At 30.1% G+C, this 25,891-nt stretch overlaps 2 protein-coding genes across 3 annotated transcripts; both read right to left on the bottom strand.

Annotated features, from left to right (window-relative positions):
• Positions 1–1,733: 1,733 nt before the first annotated feature.
• Positions 1,734–11,177, bottom strand: LOC147802192 (uncharacterized). Of its 2 annotated transcripts, none has more exons than XM_087154249.1 (2): positions 10,317–11,177; positions 1,734–2,219 (listed from the first exon to the last, which is right to left on the bottom strand). In XM_087154249.1, the coding sequence occupies exons 1-2, from the start codon at positions 11,087–11,089 to the stop codon at positions 1,805–1,807; spliced, it is 1,188 nt and encodes a 395-aa protein (XP_087010375.1). In that variant the 5' UTR covers positions 11,090–11,177; the 3' UTR covers positions 1,734–1,804. The 2 variants fall into 2 exon arrangements, with proteins under 2 accessions (XP_087010375.1, XP_087010374.1); XM_087154248.1 differs by lacking the exon at positions 10,317–11,177 and adding an exon at positions 4,133–5,149.
• A 4,114-nt stretch (positions 11,178–15,291) lies between these two features.
• On the bottom strand, positions 15,292–21,086 carry LOC147802191 (uncharacterized). Its single transcript, XM_087154250.1, has 2 exons — positions 19,552–21,086; positions 15,292–15,795 (listed from the first exon to the last, which is right to left on the bottom strand). Exons 1-2 carry the CDS (start codon positions 20,136–20,138, stop codon positions 15,363–15,365), a joined length of 1,020 nt encoding a protein of 339 aa, XP_087010376.1. The 5' UTR covers positions 20,139–21,086; the 3' UTR covers positions 15,292–15,362.
• Between the last annotated feature and the right edge of the window lie 4,805 nt (positions 21,087–25,891).

The following is a 25,891-nucleotide window of genomic DNA, read 5'->3' as shown; positions in this document are numbered from 1 at the left end:
TATTTCGATCGAAGATGCGTTCCTTAGTTGCACAGGAACTCCGTTGCTTATAAGCAACATCTCTCGCCCTTTGTTTAAACTGTTGGCTCTTTTACGATGCAATACACATAAAAAAAATTTTTCAAGTTGGAAAAAATGTTTAAAAAAATTTTCAATACACATAAAAAAAAATTTTCAATTCAAGTTGGCATCCGGTATTCTCCACTGCTGACAGTAACAACGAACTAAAATATTTTCATTGATGAAATTCCAGAAATTGTAACTTGAATTGAAGGCAAAGAACTGTCAAGTTGACATCCGGTATTCTTTATAAATATATTTTTAGAGGGAAGATTTTAAAAAAAGTATAAACTGAAAGGCTTTTCACTATTTCAATATTCAGCAAATACCTCAAGAAATCTTATGTGATTATTATTTATCTCTTTATCATTTGACTTAAAAATAATTGAAATTAAATATTCGATAATCTAAAATTGCCAACCGGCCTGTGTAGGGGGCTGAGAACTGTCCCTGCATCAGAAAGGTTCTGGGTTCGAATCCCGGGCAAGGCATGGATGTTCTTTCCTTCTCTGTACTATCTGTCCTCACTGTGGGAGCGACGTTGACCCGCCTAATATGGTGCCCCTGAAAGAGAGGCCAACAAAACCGCCCTGTATATGCCTGCATTGACGGATGTTAACACAGGTAGGCATTGGAGAAAAGAAATAATATTCTCAAATTTGTTAAATATGATGAATATAGGGACCATATATTAATAATTTGCACCAGAAATTTTTTTTAAAGGCACAATACTCATTGTGTTTCTTATTTCAGAATTATTGAATAAATTTTTTAAATATTTCATTAAAGAAATACTGAACAAAACTACAAATACTCATCTTGTAAATGTTTTTGATGAGTGTGTCATTTATAAAGTTTTATTTAAATTTTAACTCATCGCAAATTTAATATTAAATTAATTTTTTATTCAATTGAATAAAATAATTATTTAATTTAAAAAATTAATATTCGAAGTCGGAACTCAATATTGAATATAGTTAATACTGTACATAATATTTTTTATGTTGACTAGCAAAATCAAGAATTGAGTTCTTTGTCAGAAACTTTTTATTTTCAAATGATGAAATAAAATGTTTTAAAGGGTTTTTCTCAATTTTGATAATTCTATACATACATATTAAAATGATAAACTTTCAACACGGAGAGGAAAGAAAAAAAAAATTTTTTAATGAGAAAATTTTTTTTTTTAAGTGCTAAATATATTTTAAGTGCTTAAGAAAGGTACCTATTCTTTGTTGAAAATTTGGTTGCACTCCCTGTTGAAAGTTTCACTGTTAATATTCTCGACCTACGAATCGAATCTCATTATTATTACATTTTCTACACACCATCGCATTTTTAGGTTCTTAAGTCTGATATGACTCTATTATTTTACTAATAGAATCAGATTTTACATACATTTAAGTGTACAATACTTCCATGCTCATGTGCAAAAAATCACTTCTATCTATATTTTATATTCAAGCGATGCTCTGTATTATAAAACCTTCAAATAGAGCATTCCTGTTTTGACAATTTATTTCCTACAAAATATTATAGCTAACATATCTTCTACGAAAGGAAAATTTAATTGTTTGTACAGCAATGTATCGTGGAGTTTTAATAATTTCCGAGGAAAAATGGAGAAGGATCTTTGGAGTTGAGTTAAAACAATGCACAATTAACAATTGCGATTTACATATTAGAATGAAATTTATTCTTCGAAATTACACAGCTTTTTCAGCTCTACACAGGTAAAAAGCTTTCAATGTTTCAAAAGAATATAATCTTTTAGAATCTTCGGAGCATCAAGCTGGTCAACACCACACGGAAGCTGAAGGCATGTCGCCAGCTGCCTACGAACGGAGCACCTTGAAAGATGGGCCAGAGATCTTGGTCCTCTGGGTGAGATGACGTTTTCCAACACATGGTTTGCATACCAATCCCATGCTGCAGTTAATCGATCAGATGCTTCGAATTCTTTGGCACTCTTTTTGAACTCTTCCTGACACAGGAATGGCTCTGTTATACTATTCCACAATAACTTCAGTGCGTAAGGTCCGGTAGTTGGTTTAATGAATTTGGACTTTATTAGAAAAAACAAACGCAGAGTTTGCAGTGCGCGGAGTGTTGTGGAGTTGTATTCACAGTCAAAGTCAAAATCAGTTGACGTAGACAATCTGTAACAGGAAAAAAATATAATTAAAAATTACTAAAATATAATGGGTTGGTGCAAATATAATGATAAGCTACAGTTGTCAAAAATTGATATTTTCACATCAAACAGTCCATTAGCAAAATTTTTTAGATAAATACTTTTCAAATTTATTCAACTTCCACCTGATAACGCACAATTTGAAAGTGTGGCTTATTATTATTTTATTTTATTGTCATCTTTTAAAGTGCAAAGAATATTATTAATAAATATAATAAATGAATATAATAAATATAATTGATGAAAAGAATATAATTAATTACAAAATATCTTATGGTAGTTCTTTATTAATCCTGATCTGCAGTAAAGTATTTTAATTCACAACCATCGTTGATCAGCCGACCCATATTTGAGTTTACGTCTACCAATGTTCAACTCTGTAACCATGTAACTTTGAACCCAATCCAGAAGACTAGGGAACTCCTGGATCAGTGCCCTCCCCGATGTATTGATTTGCTTTGTTAACTTGGAGGACTTTGTGACTCCTAGAGAATTTAGCATGCACCACTCACCATTTATACACTGGAATTCATCGGTCTGTTGGATTTGAACCCTTGTTCACACGAACACGTGTTCAACGCCTGACAGGCCTGCTGTATTAAATATTCCTTACTCAATTCAACTTTTATCTTAAATTTTATAAAGTAAAACAAGATAAATTTCTTCCGACTTTTTTTTTGAAAAGAAAGTGCATAAATAAATAAAAAATTAAATTTTAAATTCAGAAATAAGAATTAATATTATTGCTTTCGTGTCTGATCAGGAATAAATTGTATAGTTTGTCTATGTAAAAAAACTCCCCTAGCCATTCGTCTGGAGCGGTGGCAGTAACTATGGTTACAAGGCTTAACTATTTCATGTAGGGCTGCCGGATCATTATTTAAGACAGGTTTTGATTCAGGGAGTCGAGAGGAAGGAAATCAGAGGTGAAAGAAGCTCTCCTCCTTAGAATGCGGTATTTCTTGTCTCCATAGCAGCAGACGGTCTTTGACTTTCTATAGATAATCTAAAGGTTACTCTCATTCAAAAAATAAAGGAAGAAAAATAGGTAACACAATTAGTACTTCAAGATTGCTCTTATCTCGTCGAAACAAAATGGGAGTGACCATCACGATTAAATTTAAGCCACAGATTTAGATCGAGTTACACATGTTTAATAATTTAGTACTTCAACGTGAATGAAGATTAAAGACTTGCGGCCCACTGCTTTCAATAAACATTTGCACCTCTGCTTAAGGCTGCTGCTTTGTTAATAAAATTTAAATTTTCTTACTTATAATCAATTAAATTTACTTATTAGTAAATCTACTATTATTATTTTTTGTGATAATTTATTTTTTGAATAAAATTCAAAATAAATTTAATAATAAAATTATTTGTCAGTTATTTTTCCACACCCTGTAAGCAAATGGATTTTTCAGTCAAATCGAAAGATTACTTAATTCGAGTATAGTTAATAATAAAATTTATTTCACATGAATAGTAGTAATTGATAGAAATTATACGGATAACCTGCAAAACAAGTAAAGCAGAAATTTTTTTTTTTAAAAAATACGTTTCATTGTTTTTTTTTAATTTTAATTACAATATTTTAAATACTGTAATAAAAAAAACATGTGTATCTGGTAAATAACGACATTTTGTGGAAAAAAAACACTTTTGCTGATATTTGGTGATTACGTGGATAACCGTAAATTAAGCAGTTTTCCACGATTTTGGCCAATTTGTAGGGTTTTTGCATTTGATATAAAAAAATAATAAATGGTACTAAAAATTATCTATAGAATATTTCACAATTTCATACTCTCAGCAATTTGAGATGAAGAACAATAGTTTAACAGACAGAAAATAATTAAATAGAGAAATAATAATACTTACAGGAACAATGAAAACTGCAAACAAAAACCACTCTCTATTGACATGTTCTCTATCTTTCCAAATTTGATTAATGGAATAATAAATTCAGCGTGTTCATATATAAACAAATTAAATGAAGTGTAAGATCCGCTGTCTACTTTTTCCCATAACACCAATATATCTAGTTTAAGTTCGTTTGCTGCTCTAAATATATCTTCTAACACACAAACCTCATCGTCAGTCAGAAAATCAGACAGGTTATAATATCGATCTGTGCTAAGCAATCTCAAAAGTTCGAGAAATACACTCTGGTGAACGCGAAATTTAGATGAAAGCCTTAAAAGTTCTTTCATTATCATACTAAAAGGACGGATAGGTAAAAGATAGCGAGCCTCTTTGTAGATTTCAATCGCTTTAATATAAAACTTCAGAGCAGACGATAAATACCGACTGCATTGGTTTTCTTCGTGGAATTCAATCAGAAGGCGGCCACACCAAACTAATCTCTTGTAAGGTGACCCAACACGACGAAAAAGTTTTCTCAAAATTTTAGTTGATGAAAAGTCGTCATCACATGTTGGTACCATTATGGTTTCTATTCGAAAAGAATCACTGGAAAATAATCTCAACCCACCAATATTTTCTTCAATATATCTCTCCTCATCTTTAGAAAAAACAGTATCCTCCTTTTCAAGCCCGCAACGGCAAATCATTCCATTTGGAGCATTTTTTTTCAGATGGAACGCTTTGAAAACAAGCGAGAAATCGCGATAACCCACGCTTGTTGCAGCCATTATATAAATAAATTTCCGAAGGAAAATAAATTTCAAACGCGCTTCGAAATTTCAATTTGGAACTACTTCTACAATTGCTACAAATTGTTACTTCTTGAAAGAAACCACCAGGTGACCAAGGGCGGCGCCAGTAGGGGGTCAGGGGGGGGGCTGGATACCCCCGTCGGGCATGGCCAGCCCCCCCATCGGGAAAAATTTAAAGTCTCGTCGGGAAAATAGTCTGGTCACATTTTTTTTCTAAAAAATGTCAAAAATTCATTTACAAATGCCTAATAAAAATTTTTGTAGTTGACTTTTTATTTATTTATTTTTAAGAATTAGTAACAAAATTTAGAAAAATATATTGTAAATTCTATGTAATTGTAGTTTCACTGCACTACTCCTAACTTTGCTCATACATTGTTAAACTAGAGTCCGGATGCGATTAGACATGGTTGAAATTGAAGACTTTTCGAAGACCCATAGAAATCCTTTCCCCTCAAACACATCTTGATTTTCTTGGAAACTTATCTTTCAAACTGCTATTCTTTTTTCTCGAGAACTGAGGAGGGGATAGATAATCACCCCTCTTTACTGAGAGAATAACTGACAAAAGCCTGAGGGACAGAGAGAGAGAGGCAGGTCCTCTTTACAAATTCTTTTTTATGTAACATGTTTATTAATGGTTTATGGGATCACATAATTGTTTTGTGAAATTTTCAAGCAAAATGAAAGTAAAAGAATAAAATAAAAAAAGTTCAGTTTTAATTTTTTCATTTTTTTAATATTTTTAGATGAGGAAAATCATTTACTTTTTCGGATTCAAGGTTTATATTTTAATCAACGCATTAAATAAGCAGTCGGAAAAAAAAGAAAAACAAACATTAACAAAATATTTGTAATTTATTTTAATTTTTTTGGCATATTTAATTTATTATTTTTTTTTTATCATTTTCTTAGTAGTAAAAAGATTGTTGATTGATTCAGAGAAACAATTAAACTGTTCGTATTCAATATCTTAAAATATATATTAATCAACATAACAGATTCTCATTGACTTATTTTATGTACAGTGTATGAAATGGAAAAAGGGAACACCTTGATTAACTTTTGATTTAATCGTATATTCACGTATAAAGAGTCAATACCATATTTTTACGAAAAAGAGCACTAAAGCTCATTTTGTTCAGGATAAACATGCAAGTTTGTCAAAAGTTTAGTTTTAGGTTTTTAATTTTCAAACTGCGGAAACAGCCGCAATCTGGAAGATGATAGTGTCCAAAGTTATGGCAAAGAGAGAGATGGAAAGTTTGGGTCCTTTAATTTTAACTTCATACTTCGATTATTGCGCATTATCTCGAGAACTTCTTGAGTGTATTGAAAAATGTATACATTAAATTACAAAAAAAAAAAGAAAAAAAAAATTATGCACAAATTTTTAAGCAAAAATAATTTTAAATAATTATTTGCTATTTTTTACTAGTTTATTAAATAATAATAAATATATTGAATTGCATGTTCTACATATTTTTACATCCTTTTAATTTCAAAACACAAACTTTCAGAGCAATCGATCGATTAGTTTCTGAGTTCAAATTTTAAAAACGTCGGTTTGTTTAAATTTCATTTATCTTTAATTATTCAATCAATTTTATTCAAATTTTGTATTTTACAATTTAAAATTACCTTCCACAAAATAATATAAAAATTTGTATATCTTGCTATTTTATTTTATTCTATCCGTCGTTGAACAGCTGACCTAATTTTCGGGTTTACGACTACTAAAGTTTAACTCCGTAGCCTTGTAATTTTGAACCAGAGCCATTTTTAAGGATGGGCTCATTGGGCCCTGTCCCAGGGCCCCGAGTTCTGATGGGGCCCCCGAAAAGTCTAAAATCTCATTGCATTAATTGTCTTTTTTTTTTTTTTTTTTTTTTTTTTTTTAAATTTTAACTCATTTATTATTTATAACTCAAGAGGGCCACCAGATCCCACTTTTTTTAAAGTTTTATTCAGAGATTTATTCAGATTATTTTTTCTTTTTTACATAGTTGGATGCTTTTCAAAATCTAATCGAAGTGCTTACAAACATAAAATAATTGTTATTCTTCACTTTTCTAACCAAAAGAGCAATAAAACGCTTTTCTACTGATGAAAATATCCCCACTTTCGTAGCTACCACCCACAGAGTTGTTAAATAGCCTCCTCACTTTACACTGTTGATATTGCCTAGGGCCTCTTTTCTCCTAACTTCGGAAATATCAGATATCCACAGAAACACCCTTTTGTTTGATTTCTGGTCATAAATTTCTAACAAGAAAACATTTCTAGGGCTGTAGATAGGGGGAGGGTCTTGTTAGAATCTGTCTTGAGATTTCCATACTGTCCTTAAATTGGGACTCGTTCAATTCGAATTTTTCTCTCTTACAAAATTCAGAAGATATTTTTTCAAATTGATTATAAAAGCTTTTCTTTCCTTTAATCATCCTAAATGTTTCAACTAGCATAATTGTTTACTTTATTTAATTATTGTAGCTGATTTAATTCTGTTATTTTTCAAATCAATCGTAAGAGAATGAAATAGGAATTTCTATATCAACTTTTTGTAGGATATTAAGAAGACATAAATCTTTCACATGGTGGTAAGCAAATGTTTCTATTAAATCAATTTTGGTAAATCAATCAAAACGTGAAAGATTTGAGCAGTTTTTTATATATACATTGAGATTTTTTTGTTTTGTTTATTTATTTAAATGGCGGGCCACTATTTAATTCCCTCTTTGACTGGCCTGTTTGCCAAAACTCTTGATTTGGTCTGTTCCGGATAAAATTGATATAACAAATGTAATTTAATTTTAATTTTACTTACTGCTAATAGACAGAAACAACATATAATTTTGTTTAATAAAGCATTGAAATCAAATGATCATCAGCTAAAAAAATGTTACAACATGAGAAAAAAATTGTCTAAAACTCCTGTATGATCAAATTTTCCATGTTTCCCCTAAATATGAAATATGTTTAATTTGTAATATTATAGTTCGTACACGAAATTAATTAATTTAGTTAGCTTACGATTTTATTGTTTATTGATCATTCTATTTTTAACTCCTTTTTGTTGTTATTATGTGTTTAAAGTTAATAAGGCTTCTCAATTTTTTCATTAATAAGGCTTTTAAATTTCCTAATCAAAGTCGAAGCAATTTCTTAAAGTTATAAATCGAAACTATATATGTAAAAATTTGACAGCTTTGTTTTTATTTTAACCGTGTGCATTTAATTTAATGAAATTAAAATAAATAAAGAACTGGAAAAAATGTAAATAAATTACTGAATAAAAAAATAAAAAAACTTCGTTGTCATGTCATCTATTGAATAATTTGAGTATTAATAAGTTATATAAAAATAAGCAAATTTTTAGTTTAAAAGGTAAAAAAAAAAAATTTATTTGTTTAAAAGGTAATTAGGCTCCATCATTCGATCATGAGACTATTTAATATCTGTTCCTAAGGATCAGAATTCTTTTTCATTTTACTTTATTGTAAAAATGATATATATTTAATATTTTCATGTGATATGCTGCAGTTTTAAATACCTAAGAGATGATTGAAATTGTCAATTCAAAAATCAATTAATATTTAAACAATTAATACGTAAAAAAATAATTGTCGCAAGCAAATTAATATTAAGTAAGAACGAAACAAAAATGATATCAATATATGCTGAATCACTAGTGAGACAGGTGGGATGAACGACATCGAAACCAATTTGATTGAAAAGCAAAACTAGAAGGTGTTTCTAAAATCCGGAAATCAATCAAGCTTCAATTTTTTTTTCCTTTTTTTTGTCACGAAATTTATCAGGGGCTATTCGTTAGATTTCAATATGTGTTATGTTTTTTCATAGATTAAATATTAAACATTAACAAATATTTGTCTTTTAAAACCTTTCACTCTATAATAATTATTAATTCTATATTAATTCTATAATAATCTTATAATAATTATTCTATAATTGTAATTGTAAAACTAATTGATATAAAGCGTTAGTGTGTATATATTAAATGTCTTCCATCGGCGGAACCCTGACATTACGATTAAAGTTTATTAAGGTAATTACGAATATTATAACCTAAAAACAGACTATTTTTAAAATATTTAATTCGAGGAATGTAGATTTTTCCTCGTTTTACCATTTTCAATCTTAAATAAGGTTTTATATCCGACAGTTAAGTTTGCAGTCCTTGAGTTATATCTAATCTAGTTTTGAATAATTTTTGGTGTATAATATATACATAAGCTAAAAATGAATAAGATAAGATAAATTGTATAGTTTGTCTATGTAAAAAAAACTCCCCTAGCCATTCTTCTGGAGCGGTGGCAGTAACTATGGTTACAAGGCTTAACTATTTCATGTAGGGCTGCCGGATCATTATTTAAGACAGGTTTTGATTCAGGGAGTCGAGAGGAAGGAAATCAGAGGTGAAAGAAGCTCTCCTCCTTAGAATGCGGTATTTCTTGTCTCCATAGCAGCAGACGGTCTTTGACTTTCTATAGATAATCTAAAGGTTACTCTCATTCAAAAAATAAAGGAAGAAAAATAGGTAACACAATTAGTACTTCAAGATTGCTCTTATCTCGTCGAAACAAAATGGGAGTGACCATCACGATTAAATTTAAGCCACAGATTTAGATCGAGTTTCACATGTTTAATAATTTAGTACTTCAACGTGAATGGAGATTAAAGACTTGCGGCCCACTGCTTTCAATAAACATTTGCACCTCTGCTTAAGGCTGCTGCTTTGTTAATAAAATTTAAATTTTCTTACTTATAATCAATTTAATTTACTTATTAGTAAATCTACTATTATTATTTTTTGTGATAATTTATTTTTTGAATAAAATTCAAAATAAATTTAATAATAAAATTATTTGTCAGTTATTTTTCCACACCCTGTAAGCAAATGGATTTTTCAGTCAAATCGAAAGATTACTTAATTCGAGTATAGTTAATAATAAAATTTATTTCACATGAATAGTAGTAATTGATAGAAATTATGCGGATAACCTGCAAAACAAGTAAAGCAGAATTTTTTTTTTTTAAAATACGTTTCATTGTTTTTTTTTAATTTTAATTACAATATTTTAAATACTGTAATAAAAAAAAACATGTGTATCTGGTAAATAACGACATTTTGTGGAAAAAAAACACTTTTGCTGATACTTGGTGATTACGTGGATAACCGTAAATTAAGCAGTTTTCCACGATTTTGGCCAATTTGTAGGGTTTTTGCATTTGATATAAAAAAATAATAAATGGTACTAAAAATTATCTATAGAATATTTCACAATTTCATACTCTCAGCAATTTGAGATGAAGAACAATAGTTTAACAGACAGAAAATAACTAAATAGAAAAATAATAATACTTACAGGAACAATGAAATTTGCAAACAAAAACCACTCACTCCTGACACGTTCTCTATCTTTCCGAATTTGATTAATGGAATAAGAAATTCAGCGTGTTCATATATAAACCAATTAAATGAAGTGTAAGATCCGCTGTCTACTTTTTCCCATAACACCAATATATCTAGTTTAAGTTCGTTTGCTGCTCTAAATATATTTTCTAACACACAAACCTCATCGTCAGTCAGAAAATCAGACAGATCATCATATCGATCTGTGCTAAGCAATCTCAAAAGTTCGAGAAATACACTCTGGTGAACGCGAAATTTAGATGAAAGCCTTAAAAGTTTTTTCATTATCATATGAAAAGGACGGATATGTAAAAGATAGCGAGCCTCTTTGTAGATTTCAATCGCTTTTATATAAAACTTCAGAGCAGACGATAAATACCGACTGCATTGGTTTTCTTCGTGGAATTCAATCAGAAGGCGGCCACACCACATTAATATCTTGTAAGGTGACCTAACACCACGAAAAAGTTTTCTCAAAATTTTAGTTGATGAAAAGTCGTCATCACATGTTGGTACCATAATGGTTTCTATTCGAAAAGAATCACTGGGAAATAATCTCAACCCACCAATATTTTCTTCAATATATCTCTCCTCATCTTTAGAAAAAACAGTATCCTCCTTTTCAAGCCCACAACGGCAAATCATTCCATTTGGAGCATTTTTTTTCAGATGGAACGCTTTGAAAACAAGCGAGAAATCGCGATAACCCACGCTTGTTGCAGCCATTATATAAGTAAATTTCCGAAGGAAAATAAATTTCAAACGCGCTTCGAAATTTCAATTTGGAACTACTTCTACAATTGCTACAAATTGTTACTTCTTGAAACAAACCACCAGGTGACTGGATACCCGTATTTCAAGTTTTAGGAAAGTCGTTTATTATTATTTGAACCACATGAATGGAAATATGTGTAAATAGTGTGACATGGTCAGTGTGTTCGATTCTTGGAAGGAATCTATTGCTTTCAAGATATGAAATGAATGGTCAGTACTACCCTCCCCCTCTCAATTAACTAGTAAATCACTATAAGATAAGTGCTTGAAAGAAACACCTGCCTGAATACTCTGTTTGAAAGAATACTAGAATAGCGGTTACCATTTTTTTTCTTTCCGATTTTAAATATGAAAACTATGACAATCGAGCTTTCTTGGTTGAACCCCATTGTTTAAATGAAACTCTATTAGCAGCCTTTAATATACTAACCAAGAAAAAAAAATAATTTTGTGTTTAGTGCGAAGAAGGAAATGTTTTAAATTATAAATTTATTCTTGGGTGTATGCTCATGTTGAAAATGAATAAAATATGCTGAATTATGGATTTTAAAAAAGAACTGTAAGGATTCAGAATAGTTATCAGAAAAATATAACTTTTTTTCCTTGAATTTAGTCATTTTATTTTGAATTCAAGAAAAGAAAAGAGTTTAAATGTTTTTATTGATTAGCTTATTGATTGAACCTTATGATTAGTGATTAGTTTATTGATTTTTTTATAAATGACCCTTCTCATAATTTATTCCGTGTTTTTTTATCATTTAAGTTTATATAGACAACTGAAATATTAAATAAATTATGAATTATTTGCTTGGTTACATTTTATAACCTTCATTGAACATCCGATCCATTTTTTTGGGTTTACGACTAGTACTTATGTTCTACTCCGTTGGCTTGTAATTTTGAACCCAATACAAAAGACAAGGGTACTTCTAGATTAAGTACAGGGAGAAATTGCCTTCGTGGAGGACTTTGTGATGGAACTAAACCGCATTTGCGCTACATAGAGAGGAAAATCACGAAAACATCCTACGGTTAGCCCGACGCAAGAGAACTGACTCTAACCCATGATCCATCTACCACTGAGGATATTTTATATCAGTGCTGTGGCGTGGTCGTGCAAGCCGGAGGAGAAATTCGTCTCAATCAGCCATTGCTGGGATTCGAACCTGGCTCACCTCATTGATATCAAACGCTCTCTCCCCTGAGCCACCACGGCTCATTGAATGGATATAAATATAACTACTGGTAAAAAAAAAATTCTAACTTTTGAAGCCTTAGTAATTTTTCCGCGTTACTCTATGGTCTAACTTTTGGAAACCGCTTTACTATGACTAGTGATAAGTATGACTTCGTGATAAGTATGACAGAAAAAATAAGTCCTGAAATAAAGCACCTCATTAGCTAATGTAAAATTGTGACGATCTGTTCAGGTCATTGAACCTGAATTTAACGTATTTAAATAATTATTCGAACATATTTAGATATTTTTTAAGAAATAAATAATATATAAGGATTAAATAAAAATTTGCAGAAAAGAACTTTACTCTCTTCATTCTATCTATCAAATGCACTGCCACTCTTCAGCAGTTCTAAATTTCAATAATTCCACTTTTTGTGTTGTGATATAATATACAAATAATCCTTTCTTAACTATTTTTTTTAGAAAGGAAATTGTACTTAACTGAAATATTTGATCATTTTCGTCAATATTTTTAACAAAAATCAAATTTAAACAAAATTTAAATCATCAAAAAATTTTATCTTGATGAACTTTTGTTAATTGAGAAACTATTTATAGCAATTATATTATTATATAATTGTATTTACAACCAAAAGTATGTAAAGTATTAACAAATTCTTTTTAGTTCACCCCAGATTAAACTTTTCATCTTAAATATCTTTTTGCAAAGTATCTAAATATGATTGAATAACGATTTGATGACATTAAATTCCACAATTGATTACAATTGTGGAATTTAATGTAATCAAATCGTTATTATTAATTTTACAATTTATTACGTAAATAAAATTGAATAACCTGAGTCGAATCGAACATTACATTTATATAATAGTTAACGAGATGCTTTTTTGTGGCTTTTTCTTCTGGTGCTTTTTTTTTCGGTGTTCTTTTTATCATGATTCTGTTATTCTACCATGGTAATATCTGCCATCATATGAAATAATACAGTTAAACCGTATAATATGTTATTATTTATAACAGTTGTGGCTGTGAGTTTGTAACAGTGAATCATATGGGAGGAAAAAAAGAAGAACATTTTCCAGAGAAAAAGCCCGGAAAAAATCATCTTATTAACTATTATTTAAATGTTACGAACTGAACCGAACAATTATTCGATCATATTCAGATAATTTCTAATGAAATTATATAATTTAATAATTTCACTTTAAATTTGAGTCAACGGAATTTTTATTACTTTAATTTCTCGTACGCTTTTTTTTTTTTTTTCGCTGAAATTTTCTCTTGCACCCGCTCTCTAAATTTCACCACACTAGCAATAGCGCTTCTGGAGTTATAAAAGCGTTAGTCACTGTTTTAAATTTTACTATAACCAATTCAGTTTTTCACATATTTTAAAAGTAACATCAGTGATCTAAAATAACATTTTCAATTCTTTCAACATTGATTTAAAATAACATTTTCAAATGTAAATTCAGTAATTAAATTTAATTAATTAATTTTAGTTTTTAATGAGAGAAAATATTGTAATTGTTTACTAAAAACTAAAATAAAATTTTTCTTTTCTTTACTTAAGCAGGAATTGACTTTAAATTTTTTTATTTTATTTTACTTGTTATTCATTTGAATTAATTGAGCTTTTTTAAACGCAAGATTTCGTACCTGACGGACCACCCATTAATAGTAGTATAAAATATTTTAGCTCTTTCGTTATAGTTTTGTTCTACTGGATTTGTTATTATTTTTAATACTTTTGAGTTATGATTAAAGACTTGTTTTTAGAATTTTTAAAGGGAATATTTAAAAAAAAATATGAACTGAAAGGCTTTTCACTATTTTAACATTCAGCAAATGCTGTAAGAAATGTTATGTGATTTAGAAATGTCAGTTCAAAATAATATAATTTATGTCTTTACCATTTGACTTAAAAATAATTGAAATTAAATATTCGATCATCTCAACTTTGTTAAATATGATGAATATATTACTAACCATATTTTAATAATTTACTTCAGAAAATTTTTTTTTAGCTACAATATTGATTACATTTTTTATTTCAGAATTTTTGAAATATTTCATTAAAGAAATACTGAACATAATTACAAATTCTAATGTTTTTGCTGAGTGTACATTTATAATTTTTATTTAAATTTCAACTAATTGTAAAGTCGAAATTAAATTAATTTTGTATATAAATTGAATAAAATAATTAGTAATTTAAAAAAAATAATGAGGAATTCAGTATTGAATATGTTTAAAATCGTGCATAAAATGTTTTATGGTGGCTAATAAAATCAGTTCTTTGATAATTTTATCTTTTTCTTTGTCTGAAACTTATTATTTTCAAATGATTTTATAAAATCTTTCAAAGTGTTTTTCTATTTTGATAATTTTATACATATAATTGTATAATAAAGTTTCAACACAGAGAAGAAAAAAAATGTGACTTTTTTTAATTAGAAAAATTTTTAAAAAAATATTTTTTAAGTGCTTAAAAGGTACTTATTTTTTGTGGACAATTTGGTTGCAGTCCCTGTTGAAAGTTTTACTGTTAATATTCTCGGCCTAAGAGGAATCGAATCTTATTATTATTACATTTTCTACACACCATCGCAACTTTAGGTTCTTTTGTCTGATATGATTCTATTATTTTACTAATAGAATCATATTTTATATGCATTTAAGTGTATAATACTTTCCTGCTCGTGTGCAAAAAATCACGAAAAATACTTTATATAGAAGTGATACTCTATATTATAAAACCTACAAATAAAACATTCGAGTTTTGAAAATTAATTTCCTACAAAATGCTATAGCTAACATACTTTCAACAAAAGGAAAATTTAATTGTTTGTATAGCAAAAATGCAGTGTTGAGTTTTAATAATTTCCTAGGAAAAATTGGGAAGGTTCATCTTTGGTGTTGAGTCGAAACTATGTAGAATTAACAATTGCAATTTGTTTATTAGATTGAAATTTATTCATAGAAATTACACATCTTTTTCAGCTCTGCACTGGTAAAAGGCTTTTAATGTTCCAAAAGAATATCATCTTTTAGAATCTTCGGAACATCAAGCTGGTCAACACCACATGGAAGCTGAAGGCATGTCGCCAGTTGCCGACGAACGGAACATCTTGAAAGATGGGCCAGAGATCTTGGCCCTCTGGGTGAGAGAACGTTTCCCAGTACATGACTTACATACCAATCCCATGCTGCAGTTACGACATTTAGATCATAATGCTCATCAAACGGTTGGATTGCTATGACACCGTTTTTGAATTCCTCCTGACACAGGAATGGTTCTGTAATACTATTCCACAATAACTTCAGTGCGTAGGGTCCTGTAGTTGGTTTAAAGTGTTCGGAATTTGCTAGAAAAAACAAACGCAGAGTTTGCAGAGAGCGGAATGTTGTGGGGTTGTATCTATAGTCACTGTTCACTGTTACTGACTCAGCACAACTGTAACAGGGAAAAAAAATTTTGTTTAAAAGCAGCAAAATCTAAGGGTTGGTGTAATATAATGATAAGCCACAGTTGTCCAAAATCGATATTTTTACATCAAACTGTTTATTAGCATAATTTCTAGATAAAACTTTTCAAATTTCTAGAACTTCCGCTTGATAACAGCACAATTTGAAAGCGTGGCTTATCATTATTTTCTTTCAATATATTTAAGTGCAAAGAATATTGTTAATAAATATAATTAATGAAAAGAATATTATTAATAACAAAATAGCTTATAGTAGCTATTTATTAATGCTGATTTGCTGTAAAGCATTTTAATTTACAACCGTCTCTTAACAGCTTACCTAAATTTGAGTTTGCGTGTACTAATGTTCCACTCCGTGACCTTGTAATTGTGAACCCAATTCAGAAGACTAAAGAGCTCCTGGCTCAGTACGCCTCGAGGTATTAATTTGTTTTGTTAACTTGGAGGACTTTGTGACTCCAAAAGAATTTGGCATTCAGTAGTCACTATTAATGACTCTGGGGTTCATCGGTCTGTTGGATTTGAGCACCCGATCACACGAACACGAGTTCAGCGCCTGCCCGACCTGCTGTATGAAATATTCCTTGCTCAATTCAATTTTAACCTTAAATTTTATGAACAAAAACAAGTTAAATTTCTTCCGCTTTTATTTGGAAGAAAAAAAGTAAAAATAATAATACTGCGTCGTATTTTGTAAGTTATTTAGTTTTAACAATTACCGCTTTAGGTTCCAAATATAGCATTTTCAAAGTTATAACTCGTTATTATAATTATTATCTAGTAATGTTTTTTTTAATTTTGTGGCTGTTACTTTGTTTTTTATGTCAGAACGTGATCAAAATTTTAAATCACAATGAAAAAGAGAATGGGAGGCCATTCAAATATTGTGTAAGCATCTAATGGTGGAGGGGTTTCATTATTTGCTTCTTTTTCCAGGCAAAGATGGATGATTGGTATAACTAATGTTTATGTTAAGACTTGTAAATCCCTTCATATTAAATTTTTTTTCTAAAGCAAATTAAAAAATTCAACAAAAAATTAAAAATTTTCTGATATGCTCAAAAAAGACTACTTTGTCTCTTTTTCACAAATGCCGCAATTTTCACAAATTTTAAAATAATTTTTACTCAAATTAACCAAAAATTCAATTAAAAAAGGTCTTCTCCAGGTTTTATTTATTTTACTATTATGCAGCTACAACTGCAGTTGATTTTAATTAAAATTTTATTCGCACTGCAATTGCATAACACTTACCAATTATACTGTTTGTCTAAGATAGGTACTCTGACCGCCATTAAGTCTGCGGCAGTCTGGTGCTATGGAAACAAGAAGAGGGCATTTTAGGGAGGGTGGCTTCGATGAGGAGGTCTCTTTTTCTTTCGCGGAAACCAGTCCTAAAGAGGGACCAGCATCCCTACTTGAAATAATCATACCTCGTTACCATAGTCACCGCCACAGCTCCAGACAAATGTCTGGCAGAGTACCTATCGTAGACAAGCAGTACTCAAGCCTCAATTTTAAATAATTTTGAAAGTTATGATTATAGGGCTGCAAGTCTGTCGCGGCCCGAATTTCCTCGAAATTGTCCTCTTTTCTTCGAAAATCCGCGAATTTCTCAATATGTTTCAATTCGCGTTGAAATTGCTTACAATTAGAATTTTTTTTATTTTTATTTAACAGAATTTTACGCACACTTGAAGTCTCAAATTGAACATATAAAATTGACTAGACATTTAGGGGAGTTAATCGTCAAAAAAATAGTTCAGATATAAGAGATAAACCCAATATTTTTATTTAAGGTGTTCTTATTATACTTAGGGTGGGTGAAAGATTGATTAGGATTACCTCCCTGAAGTCAGTAACAATAAAAAGAAATAGGAATCACAAGAGGAAAAAAATTTTGATAAATGAAATTTGTGACAGAAAAATTGTTATACAAGCTATAGCACTCTTCACTGGGGAACACTCTATCCATCGCTCCTCTATATTACATATTTGTCTCTGGGCCAAAGGCTTATTACTTTTCGTGAAGGAATTATTTTATTTTATCCAATAAATTAAAAGATAAGATGTGAAACGTGGGTAAAAAAATTTTGGAATGCTATAGCAGTTAAACTACAAAACCCAGCTTTTTAAAACTTTGTCTATTGGGATGAATTCGAATTTGTTGGAAAAAAGTAAGTTTCTAAAATTTTTAAAAAGTAAGTTTCTAAAATTATAATACTTATTATAAAAATACTTGTTATATAAAAATATAACAGATTATATTATTAAAATACCTATACCTGTTACACATATTTCTAAAAACTTATAATTATCAAAGCATTTTATATAATGATAATCAGACCAATAGCTCTAAAGATGCTCGGTTTTTTTCTTTCTATTTTGTAAAGTTTATTAAAATTTTAATTCTCTGAAGCAGCAGCTTCCAATTTTTTTCAGCCCTAAATGATTAAACTTCCTTTGGTGGAACACTGACTTTTAAAAAAAGCTAATTAGCAGATGTGAATTTGCTGCGAATAATAATATTGTTTTTCATTCTTTCATCGATACCAGTCTTAAAATTAGATTTTATTTTAGGCAGTTGAATTTGCAAGTCGGCAGCAACTTTTAGTCTATTACTTCTTGGCGTATGCAGAAATCAAATTGACTAAATTAACCGAATTACGATTTTCGCGAAAGAAATATTATAAAATGTCAAAGTTATCGGAGAAAAATAAATAGTAATTTTTAAATTTGTGGTAACCTTATTTTGAACTTTAAAGTTCGCTGAGAAATGCGGATACAAGTTAAAATCTTTTTAGTAATTTATTCCGCATATTGTTATTGGAAAAAAAAAGCATAATAATACATTTTTCAATCTTCTATTTCCTTTTCTTTATAGAGAAATTATTTAATAGTAATTAATTATTTTATAAATAATAAATGATTTCATAATGATAACAACCAAATTAATAAAATAAATTAATTATTGGTTTAATACAAACCTATTACAGGTTTCAAAAATTATTTCTAGTTAAAATTGCTAATCAAATTTAAATTTTATTATTTATTTTCATTTAAATTTATTTATTAGTCAATGTATTATTATTATTATTTGTGATTATTTATTTTTATAAAAAGTTCTCTTGAAAATTGTTTGCCCGTTTTTTAAGACCCTGCAAGCAAATGGATTTGTAACGTCAGTGGAACCGAAAGATAATTTAATTATAGTACAATTAATAATAAAATTGATTTTACATGAATAATATAATCGATAGAAATTATGCCGATAGCCTGCAAATAAAACAAAAAAAATATATTTAATTTTTTTCCAAAAATTTAATTACAATTTTTTGTATACTGTAATAGAAAAAGAAAAAAGTTTATCCTGTGATTAAAGATATTTTGCGAAAAAATAAAAAACAATTATGCCGATATTCGGTGATTATGCGGAGAAATGTAAATTAAGCAGTTTTCCACATTTTTGGGCAATTTGTAGGGTTTTGCTCCTGATATTAAAAAAATAAATAAATGGTGTATAATAATATATCTAAATTGTATAATATCTACCTAAAAATGTATTATATCTAAAAAAATGTATAATATCTAAAAAATATATAATATCTATCTAAATAAAAATTATCTATAGAATATTTCACAATTTCATACTCTCAACAATTTGAGATGAAGCATAATGGTTTAACAAACAGAGAATAATTAAATAGAAAAATAATAATACTTACTCGCACAATGATGACATCAAATATTTACCACTCCATATTGATATGCTCTCTGTCTTTCCAAATTTAATTAATGGAATAACAGTTTCTACTTTTCGATATATAAAACATTTAAATAAATAGTAAGATATATTGTCTACTTTTTTCCATAATGCCAATATATCTACTTTAAGTTCATTTGCTGCTCTAAATATATCTTCTAACAATGAAACATCATCGATAGTCTGAACCGATCTATAATAATATGCAGGTGTGCTTACCAATCTCAACAGTTCGAGGAATACACTCTGGTGAACGCGAAATTTAGTTGAAAGCCTTAAAAGTTCTTGAATTTTCATATCAACAGGAAGGCCACTGTAAAGGCGAGCGCTTTCCACGTTTTCAATCGCTTTCACATAAAACTTCAGAGCAGACGATAAATACTGACAGCATTGGTTTTCTTCGTGGAATTCAATTAGAAGGCGGCCACACCAAACTAATCTCTTGTAAGGTGACATTTCGTGAAAAATCTTTTGCAATTTAATCCTTTCTTTTCGAAACAACTTTTTCCCTTTAGTTGATGAAATATAATCACTCCTTGTTGGTACCATTATAGTTTCTATTTGAAAAGAATCATCCCTTAAAGACAGTCGTAATCCCAAACTATTAGCCGAATCAATAATTTTTTTTAATATCTCTTTCTTTATCTTTTGAGAAAGCGGTATCCTCTTTTTCAAGCCCGCAAAGGCAAATTATTTCATTTGGGTCATTTTCTTTCAGTTGTAAAGCTTTGAAAACAAGTAAGAAATCACTGTAGTTCACGCTTGTGGTAGCCATTATACAAATAAATTTCCAAAGGAAAAGAAACTTTAAAGACGCTTCGAAATTGCAATTTGGCACTACTTCTACAATTGCTACAAATTGTTACTTCTTGAAAAAAACCACCAGGTGACTGGATACCCGTATTTCAGGTTTTAAGAAAGTCGTTTATTATTATTTGAACCACATGAATGGATATATGACTTTAGTGTGACATTGACAGTGTGTTCGATTCTTGGAGGAAATCTACCGGACGAAAATTTTAGACACAATACAGAAAAGAACACGATTTTTTTAGAGCCTTTCTAATAATTATTAATTTGAGATAGTAGTTGTAAGCTGATTTCTTATTATGGTTTTTAAAAAGCAGATTTTCTTATAATAATTTTTAAAATTAGTTTTTTTTATTATGAGTTTTTAACTAAGCGAAACAAATTTTAAACAACAAAAAAATTATATTTAAAAGGATTTTTTTTTTTTTGCTTAAATCTAAGTGAAAAAAAAATGCATAGATACTCATAAATTAATTTATCCCATCCCACATTGGTGTTTTGTGGGGGAAGGAAAAGCCAACATAGGCAGGCAATCATTAATTATGAAAAAGATCATACTTATGTTTTATAATATTTACTGTTCTTTTTTTTCTTATTATGATTTTTTAAACTAAACGAAACTAATTTTAAACAAACAAAAAAAATAATTATATTCGAAAAGATTTTTGTTTGCTTAAATCTAAAATAAAAAAATGCATAGATGCTCATAAATACTTTGTTTTAGATATTTATTTTCATATGCAGCTTTTTTTTTTGTGGATTAATGTACATTAATTTATCCCACATTGGTGTTTTGTGGGGGAAGGAAAAGCCTACATAGGCAGGATATCATTGATCATGAAAAATTACCGCTCTTTTTTCTTTTTTTTAATATAAATAAAGAATTTACATTTCTTTCGGAAAAGTTTTTTTTTCACCATAAAATTAATAATTTTCTGAAATACATTTGCTTCTAAGAGACAAAAGAAGTTACCTGAAAAAGATAATACTCACAAATGGTGTAAATTTGGATTATTATCCACAGGGAGGGGGGGGAGCGTACGAGAAGTACTGCGACCATATCCCACTCTCTTAGACTCAGCATGAACTCTTTATGCTGGTGGTTATCATGTTTTTTACTTAATATTTTAACAGTTTAGAGTTCCTTCTGCAAACTCTTTGCGGGGTCGCCCTGAATTGAATTCAAACTACAATTTCTCATGAGAAGAAATTCTACTTGGGTGGTTAGGCGCATTCAAAAGAAAATACATATTTTAAAATATCAGAAACTTCCCTTACTTTTCAAGATCTTTGCCGATGAAAGGAGGCTTAAGAGAATAATCCGTATAATTAGTTATTTAAGTATAGTAGAATTAGTTAGTCTCGAAATATTTTGTCAGATACTGAAATATCTTAACATTTTCTACATAAGAGAAAGAATTTCTCTACATTTTTTGGCATTGTATTTCAGAAATAATAGTTAAAACTAGGAGGCTTCGCCCCCTGCTCGCTGGTGCTCGCCAACCCCCGGAACTGCTTTCGCAGTTCATTTCGGATGGCTTCGCAATCCGATGCTCACTTTACTCGCTCATTGGATACGTTCTTAACGTCTAGCTTTTGTATACTTTTTTGAACACTGAAGTTCCGAAAACTTTTCACTGTAGAAAATTCTAAACCTATACATTTCAATATTAATTTGAAATTGCAAACAGTTCACATATTTTTCTTAATCACACTATTCTAAATTTCAGTTGTTGAGAAAAGTAACTGTTGTAAGTTTTGTTTTAAAGTCTTTCCCACAAAAGGGCTATAAAGCCATGTGTTGTAAAACAATATGAAATAGTAGTCTGCCACTGAACGCCGGATGTAAAGCATCGGCTTCGCTAAAGATAATTTTGTATTTTTAATTCTCTGAATGGCGCCACCCTAATATGGAATTTGTATAATAAATGTAGATATTTTTGATTGTTGATGAAACCCATCATTTTGCGTTTTCATCAGTGTTCAGAAGCAGAACAACTATAAGTTCTTTATTTTATCACAAAAATATAAAATGTATAAAAAACAAAGAGTAAGAAAATGAGTATAGTCATAGAAAAAGTAAAAATTATAATATAGTATTTATCAGTTAAAACAAAACTTTTTGTTTAAGTCATTGTTAACAATTCAAATTTCTCCGAAGCAATTCTAAACCTTAATTTTGCTCACTACGTGGTCTTGCGCGCCGAATCCAATCAATTAAAAATGAAAACTGCTGCCAGCGCGAGAAAAGAAATATCATCGGTTTTATTGATACATACATACACACGTACGTATTAGCGTTTTATATAATACTAGAAGGCTTCGCCCCCTGCTCGCTGGCGCTCGCCAACCCCCGGAATTGCTTTCGCAGTTCATTTCGGATGGCTTCGCTATCCGATGCTCGCTTTACTCGCTCATTGGATACGTTCTTAACGTCTAGCTTTTGCATACTTTTTTGAACACTGAAGTTCCGAAAACTTTTCACTGTAGAAAATTCTAAACCTGTACATTTCAATATTAATTTGAAATTGCAAACAGTTCACATATTTTTCTTAATCACACTATTCTAAATTTCAGTTGTTGAGAAAAGTAACTGTTGCAAGTTTTGTTTTAAAGTCTTTCCCACAAAAGGGCTATAAAGCCATGTGTTGTAAAACAATATGAAATAGTAGTCTGCCACTGAACGCCGGATGTAAAGCATCGGCTTCGCTAAAGATAATTTTGTATTTTTAATTCTCTGAATGGCGCCACCCTAATATGGAATTTGTATAATAAATGTAGATATTTTTGATTGTTGATGAAACCCATCATTTTGCGTTTTCATCAGTGTTCAGAAGCAGAACAACTATAAGTTCTTTATTTTATCACAAAAATATAAAATGTATAAAAAACAAAGAGTAAGAAAATGAGTATAGTCATAGAAAAAGTAAAAATTATAATATAGTATTTATCAGTTAAAATAAAACTTTTTGTTTAAGTCATTGTTAACAATTCAAATTTCTCCGAAGCAATTCTAAACCTTAATTTTGCTCAATACGTGCTCTTGCGCGCAGAATCCAATCAATTAAAAATGAAAACTGCTGCCAGCGCGAGAAAAGAAATATCATCGGTTTTATTGATACATACATACATACGTACGTATTAGCGTTTTATATAATACTAGGAGGCTTCGCCCCCTGCTCGCTGGTGCTCGCCACCAGAGGGCTAAAACCATGTGTTGTAAAACAATATGAAATAGTACTGAACGCCGGATGTAAAGCATCGGCTTCGATGAAGATAATTTTGTGAGAACTTTTTTGATAATTCAGTGAGAATTCACCCGATTAGCCATATGATGCTCACTCCGTGCTCTTGCACTAAGAGCCTCACTTTCAGTGGACAAATTAAACTTTTTCCATCTCTTAAAAAGTGCAACTCCAGCGAGGCTAGTCCTCACCATCTGCTTGATTGCCTGGGTTTCATCATGGAAGAGGTTCTTGAGAGACCTCTCCTTTTCCTCGATTTTTTGAAGACTCATGGCCTCATGGAGCTGGTATAGCTCCGCTATCCCAGCTGGGATTGGAAACAACAACAACGTGCTCTTGCGCGCCAAAGCCTATCAATTAAAACGTATTAGCGTTTTATATAACGTAGATTAGCCATATGATGCTCACTACGTGCTCTTGCGCGCCGAAGACTATCAATTAAAAATGAAAACAGTAGCCAACGCGAGAAAAGAAATATCATCGGTTTTATTGTTACATACGTACGTATTAGCGTTTTATATAATAATAGGAGGCTCCGCCCCCTGCTCGCTTACGCTGGCCAACCCCCGAGAATTGCTACGCAATCCTATGTGGTTCACGCCGTGAACCATGGATCGCTGCGCTCGCCCGCCAATGAACACAATGTTCTAGCACAAAGACATAATATATTATCATCAAAGACATAGTATTTTGTAATCAAGGACATAGTATTGTACTTAGGTAGAAGAATTCTATCAATGTTCTTATTGGCTTTTAAAAAAAGTATATTAGCTATTTAGATTGTACATGGTGAAAAAATCAAAACATCAGCTAAATAAGAAACATATTAGCAAAATAAATTATTAAATATTGCTTCACTAATATTCTGCATTTTAAAGCGTGAAAATTCAATGCGTAAATAAACGCGAAATATAAAAAAAATTCAATGCATTCAATACAAACACTTAAACGTTTTTTAGACGTTTAGGTAGCTCCCAGTAGAAAAATATCAATTCAACAGCGGCCTTTTAAAGCATTCTCACTTCAATTAATTAATTAATTCCTAATTGAGTTTAAATTAAATATTGTCATGTTTTTAGTGCATGAATCTGAATTGAACAACCTGATAATGCTCACTCTGGTTATTGTTATCTGGTTGCTCACTACGTGCTCTTGCGCGCCGAATCCAATCAATTAAAAATGAAAACTGTTGCCAGCGCGAGAAAAGAAATATCATCGGTTTTATTGATACATACATGCGTACGTACGTATTAGCGTTTTAAATAATACTAGGAGGCTTCGCCCCCTGCTCGCTGGCGCTCGCCAACCCCCGGAACTGCTTTCGCAGTTCATTTCGGATTGCTTCGCAATCCGATGCTCGCTTTGCTCGCTCATTGGATACGTTCTTAACGTCAAGCTTTAGTATACTTTTTTGAACACTGAAGTTCCGAAAACTTTTCACTGTAGAAAATTCTAAACATGTGCATTTCGATATTAATTTGAAATTGCAAACAGGTCACATATTTTTCTTAATCACTGTATTCTAAATTTCAGTAGTTGAGAAAAGTAACTGTTGTAAGTTTTGTTTTAAAATCTTTCCCACCAGAGGGCTAAAACCATGTGTTGTAAGACAATATGAAATAGTACTGAACGCCGGGTGTAAAGCATCGGGTTCGATGAAGATAATTTTGTGAGAATTTTTTTTGATAGTTCGGTGAGAATTCACCCGATTAGACATATTATGCTCACTACGTGCTTTTGCGCGCCGAAGCCTATCAATTAAAACGTATTAGCGTTTTATATAACATGGATTAGCCATATGATGCTCACTACGTGCTCTTGCGCGCCGAAGCATATGAATTAAAAATGAAAACTGTTGCCAGCGCGAGAAAAGAAATATCATCGGTTTTATTGATACATATATACGTACGTATTAGCGTTTTATATAATAAGATAGATGTTGACTGGTTTAAATTAATCTTTCGATGTTAAAAAGAAGAAAAAAAATACGGATTCAAATTTTGGGTCTTTTTTGAAATTATTTCAATTTCTATATATTTTATTAGTTTATAACTAACAGATTTGCACATTTATATTATGTAATTTGTATCTCAAATGATATTTAAAAGTTCCTTTCATTAAATAAAAATCTTAAAATTCCGCAGCAACATTATTGAAGTTTCTATAAAAAGGGATTTGTACTTCAGAGCTTCACATGGCGCAGAAAACGCAAAATTTGAATCTTTACAGAGATTGTATAAAGTGAAA

The sequence above is a fragment of the Parasteatoda tepidariorum genome, chromosome 10 (genome assembly GCF_982258835.1).
Source record: "Parasteatoda tepidariorum strain Cologne lab strain chromosome 10, Ptep-v5.0, whole genome shotgun sequence".
NCBI lineage: Eukaryota > Metazoa > Arthropoda > Arachnida > Araneae > Theridiidae > Parasteatoda > Parasteatoda tepidariorum.
Note: the sequence above shows the minus strand (reverse complement) of the source record. Positions and strands in the feature narration are given on the sequence as shown.

Coding starts and splice junctions, on each gene's coding strand:
- LOC147802191 (XM_087154250.1), bottom strand. CDS start 20,138: ATGGTACCAACAAGGAGTGATTATATTTCATCAACTAAAGGGAAAAAG. Junction 15,796..19,551: donor TTGATGTCATCATTGTGCGA/GTAAGTATTATT, acceptor TCCCTGTTACAG/TTGTGCTGAGTCAGTAACAG.
- LOC147802192 (XM_087154249.1), bottom strand. CDS start 11,089: ATGGCTGCAACAAGCGTGGGTTATCGCGATTTCTCGCTTGTTTTCAAA. Junction 2,220..10,316: donor TTGCAAATTTCATTGTTCCT/GTAAGTATTATT, acceptor TTCCTGTTACAG/ATTGTCTACGTCAACTGATT.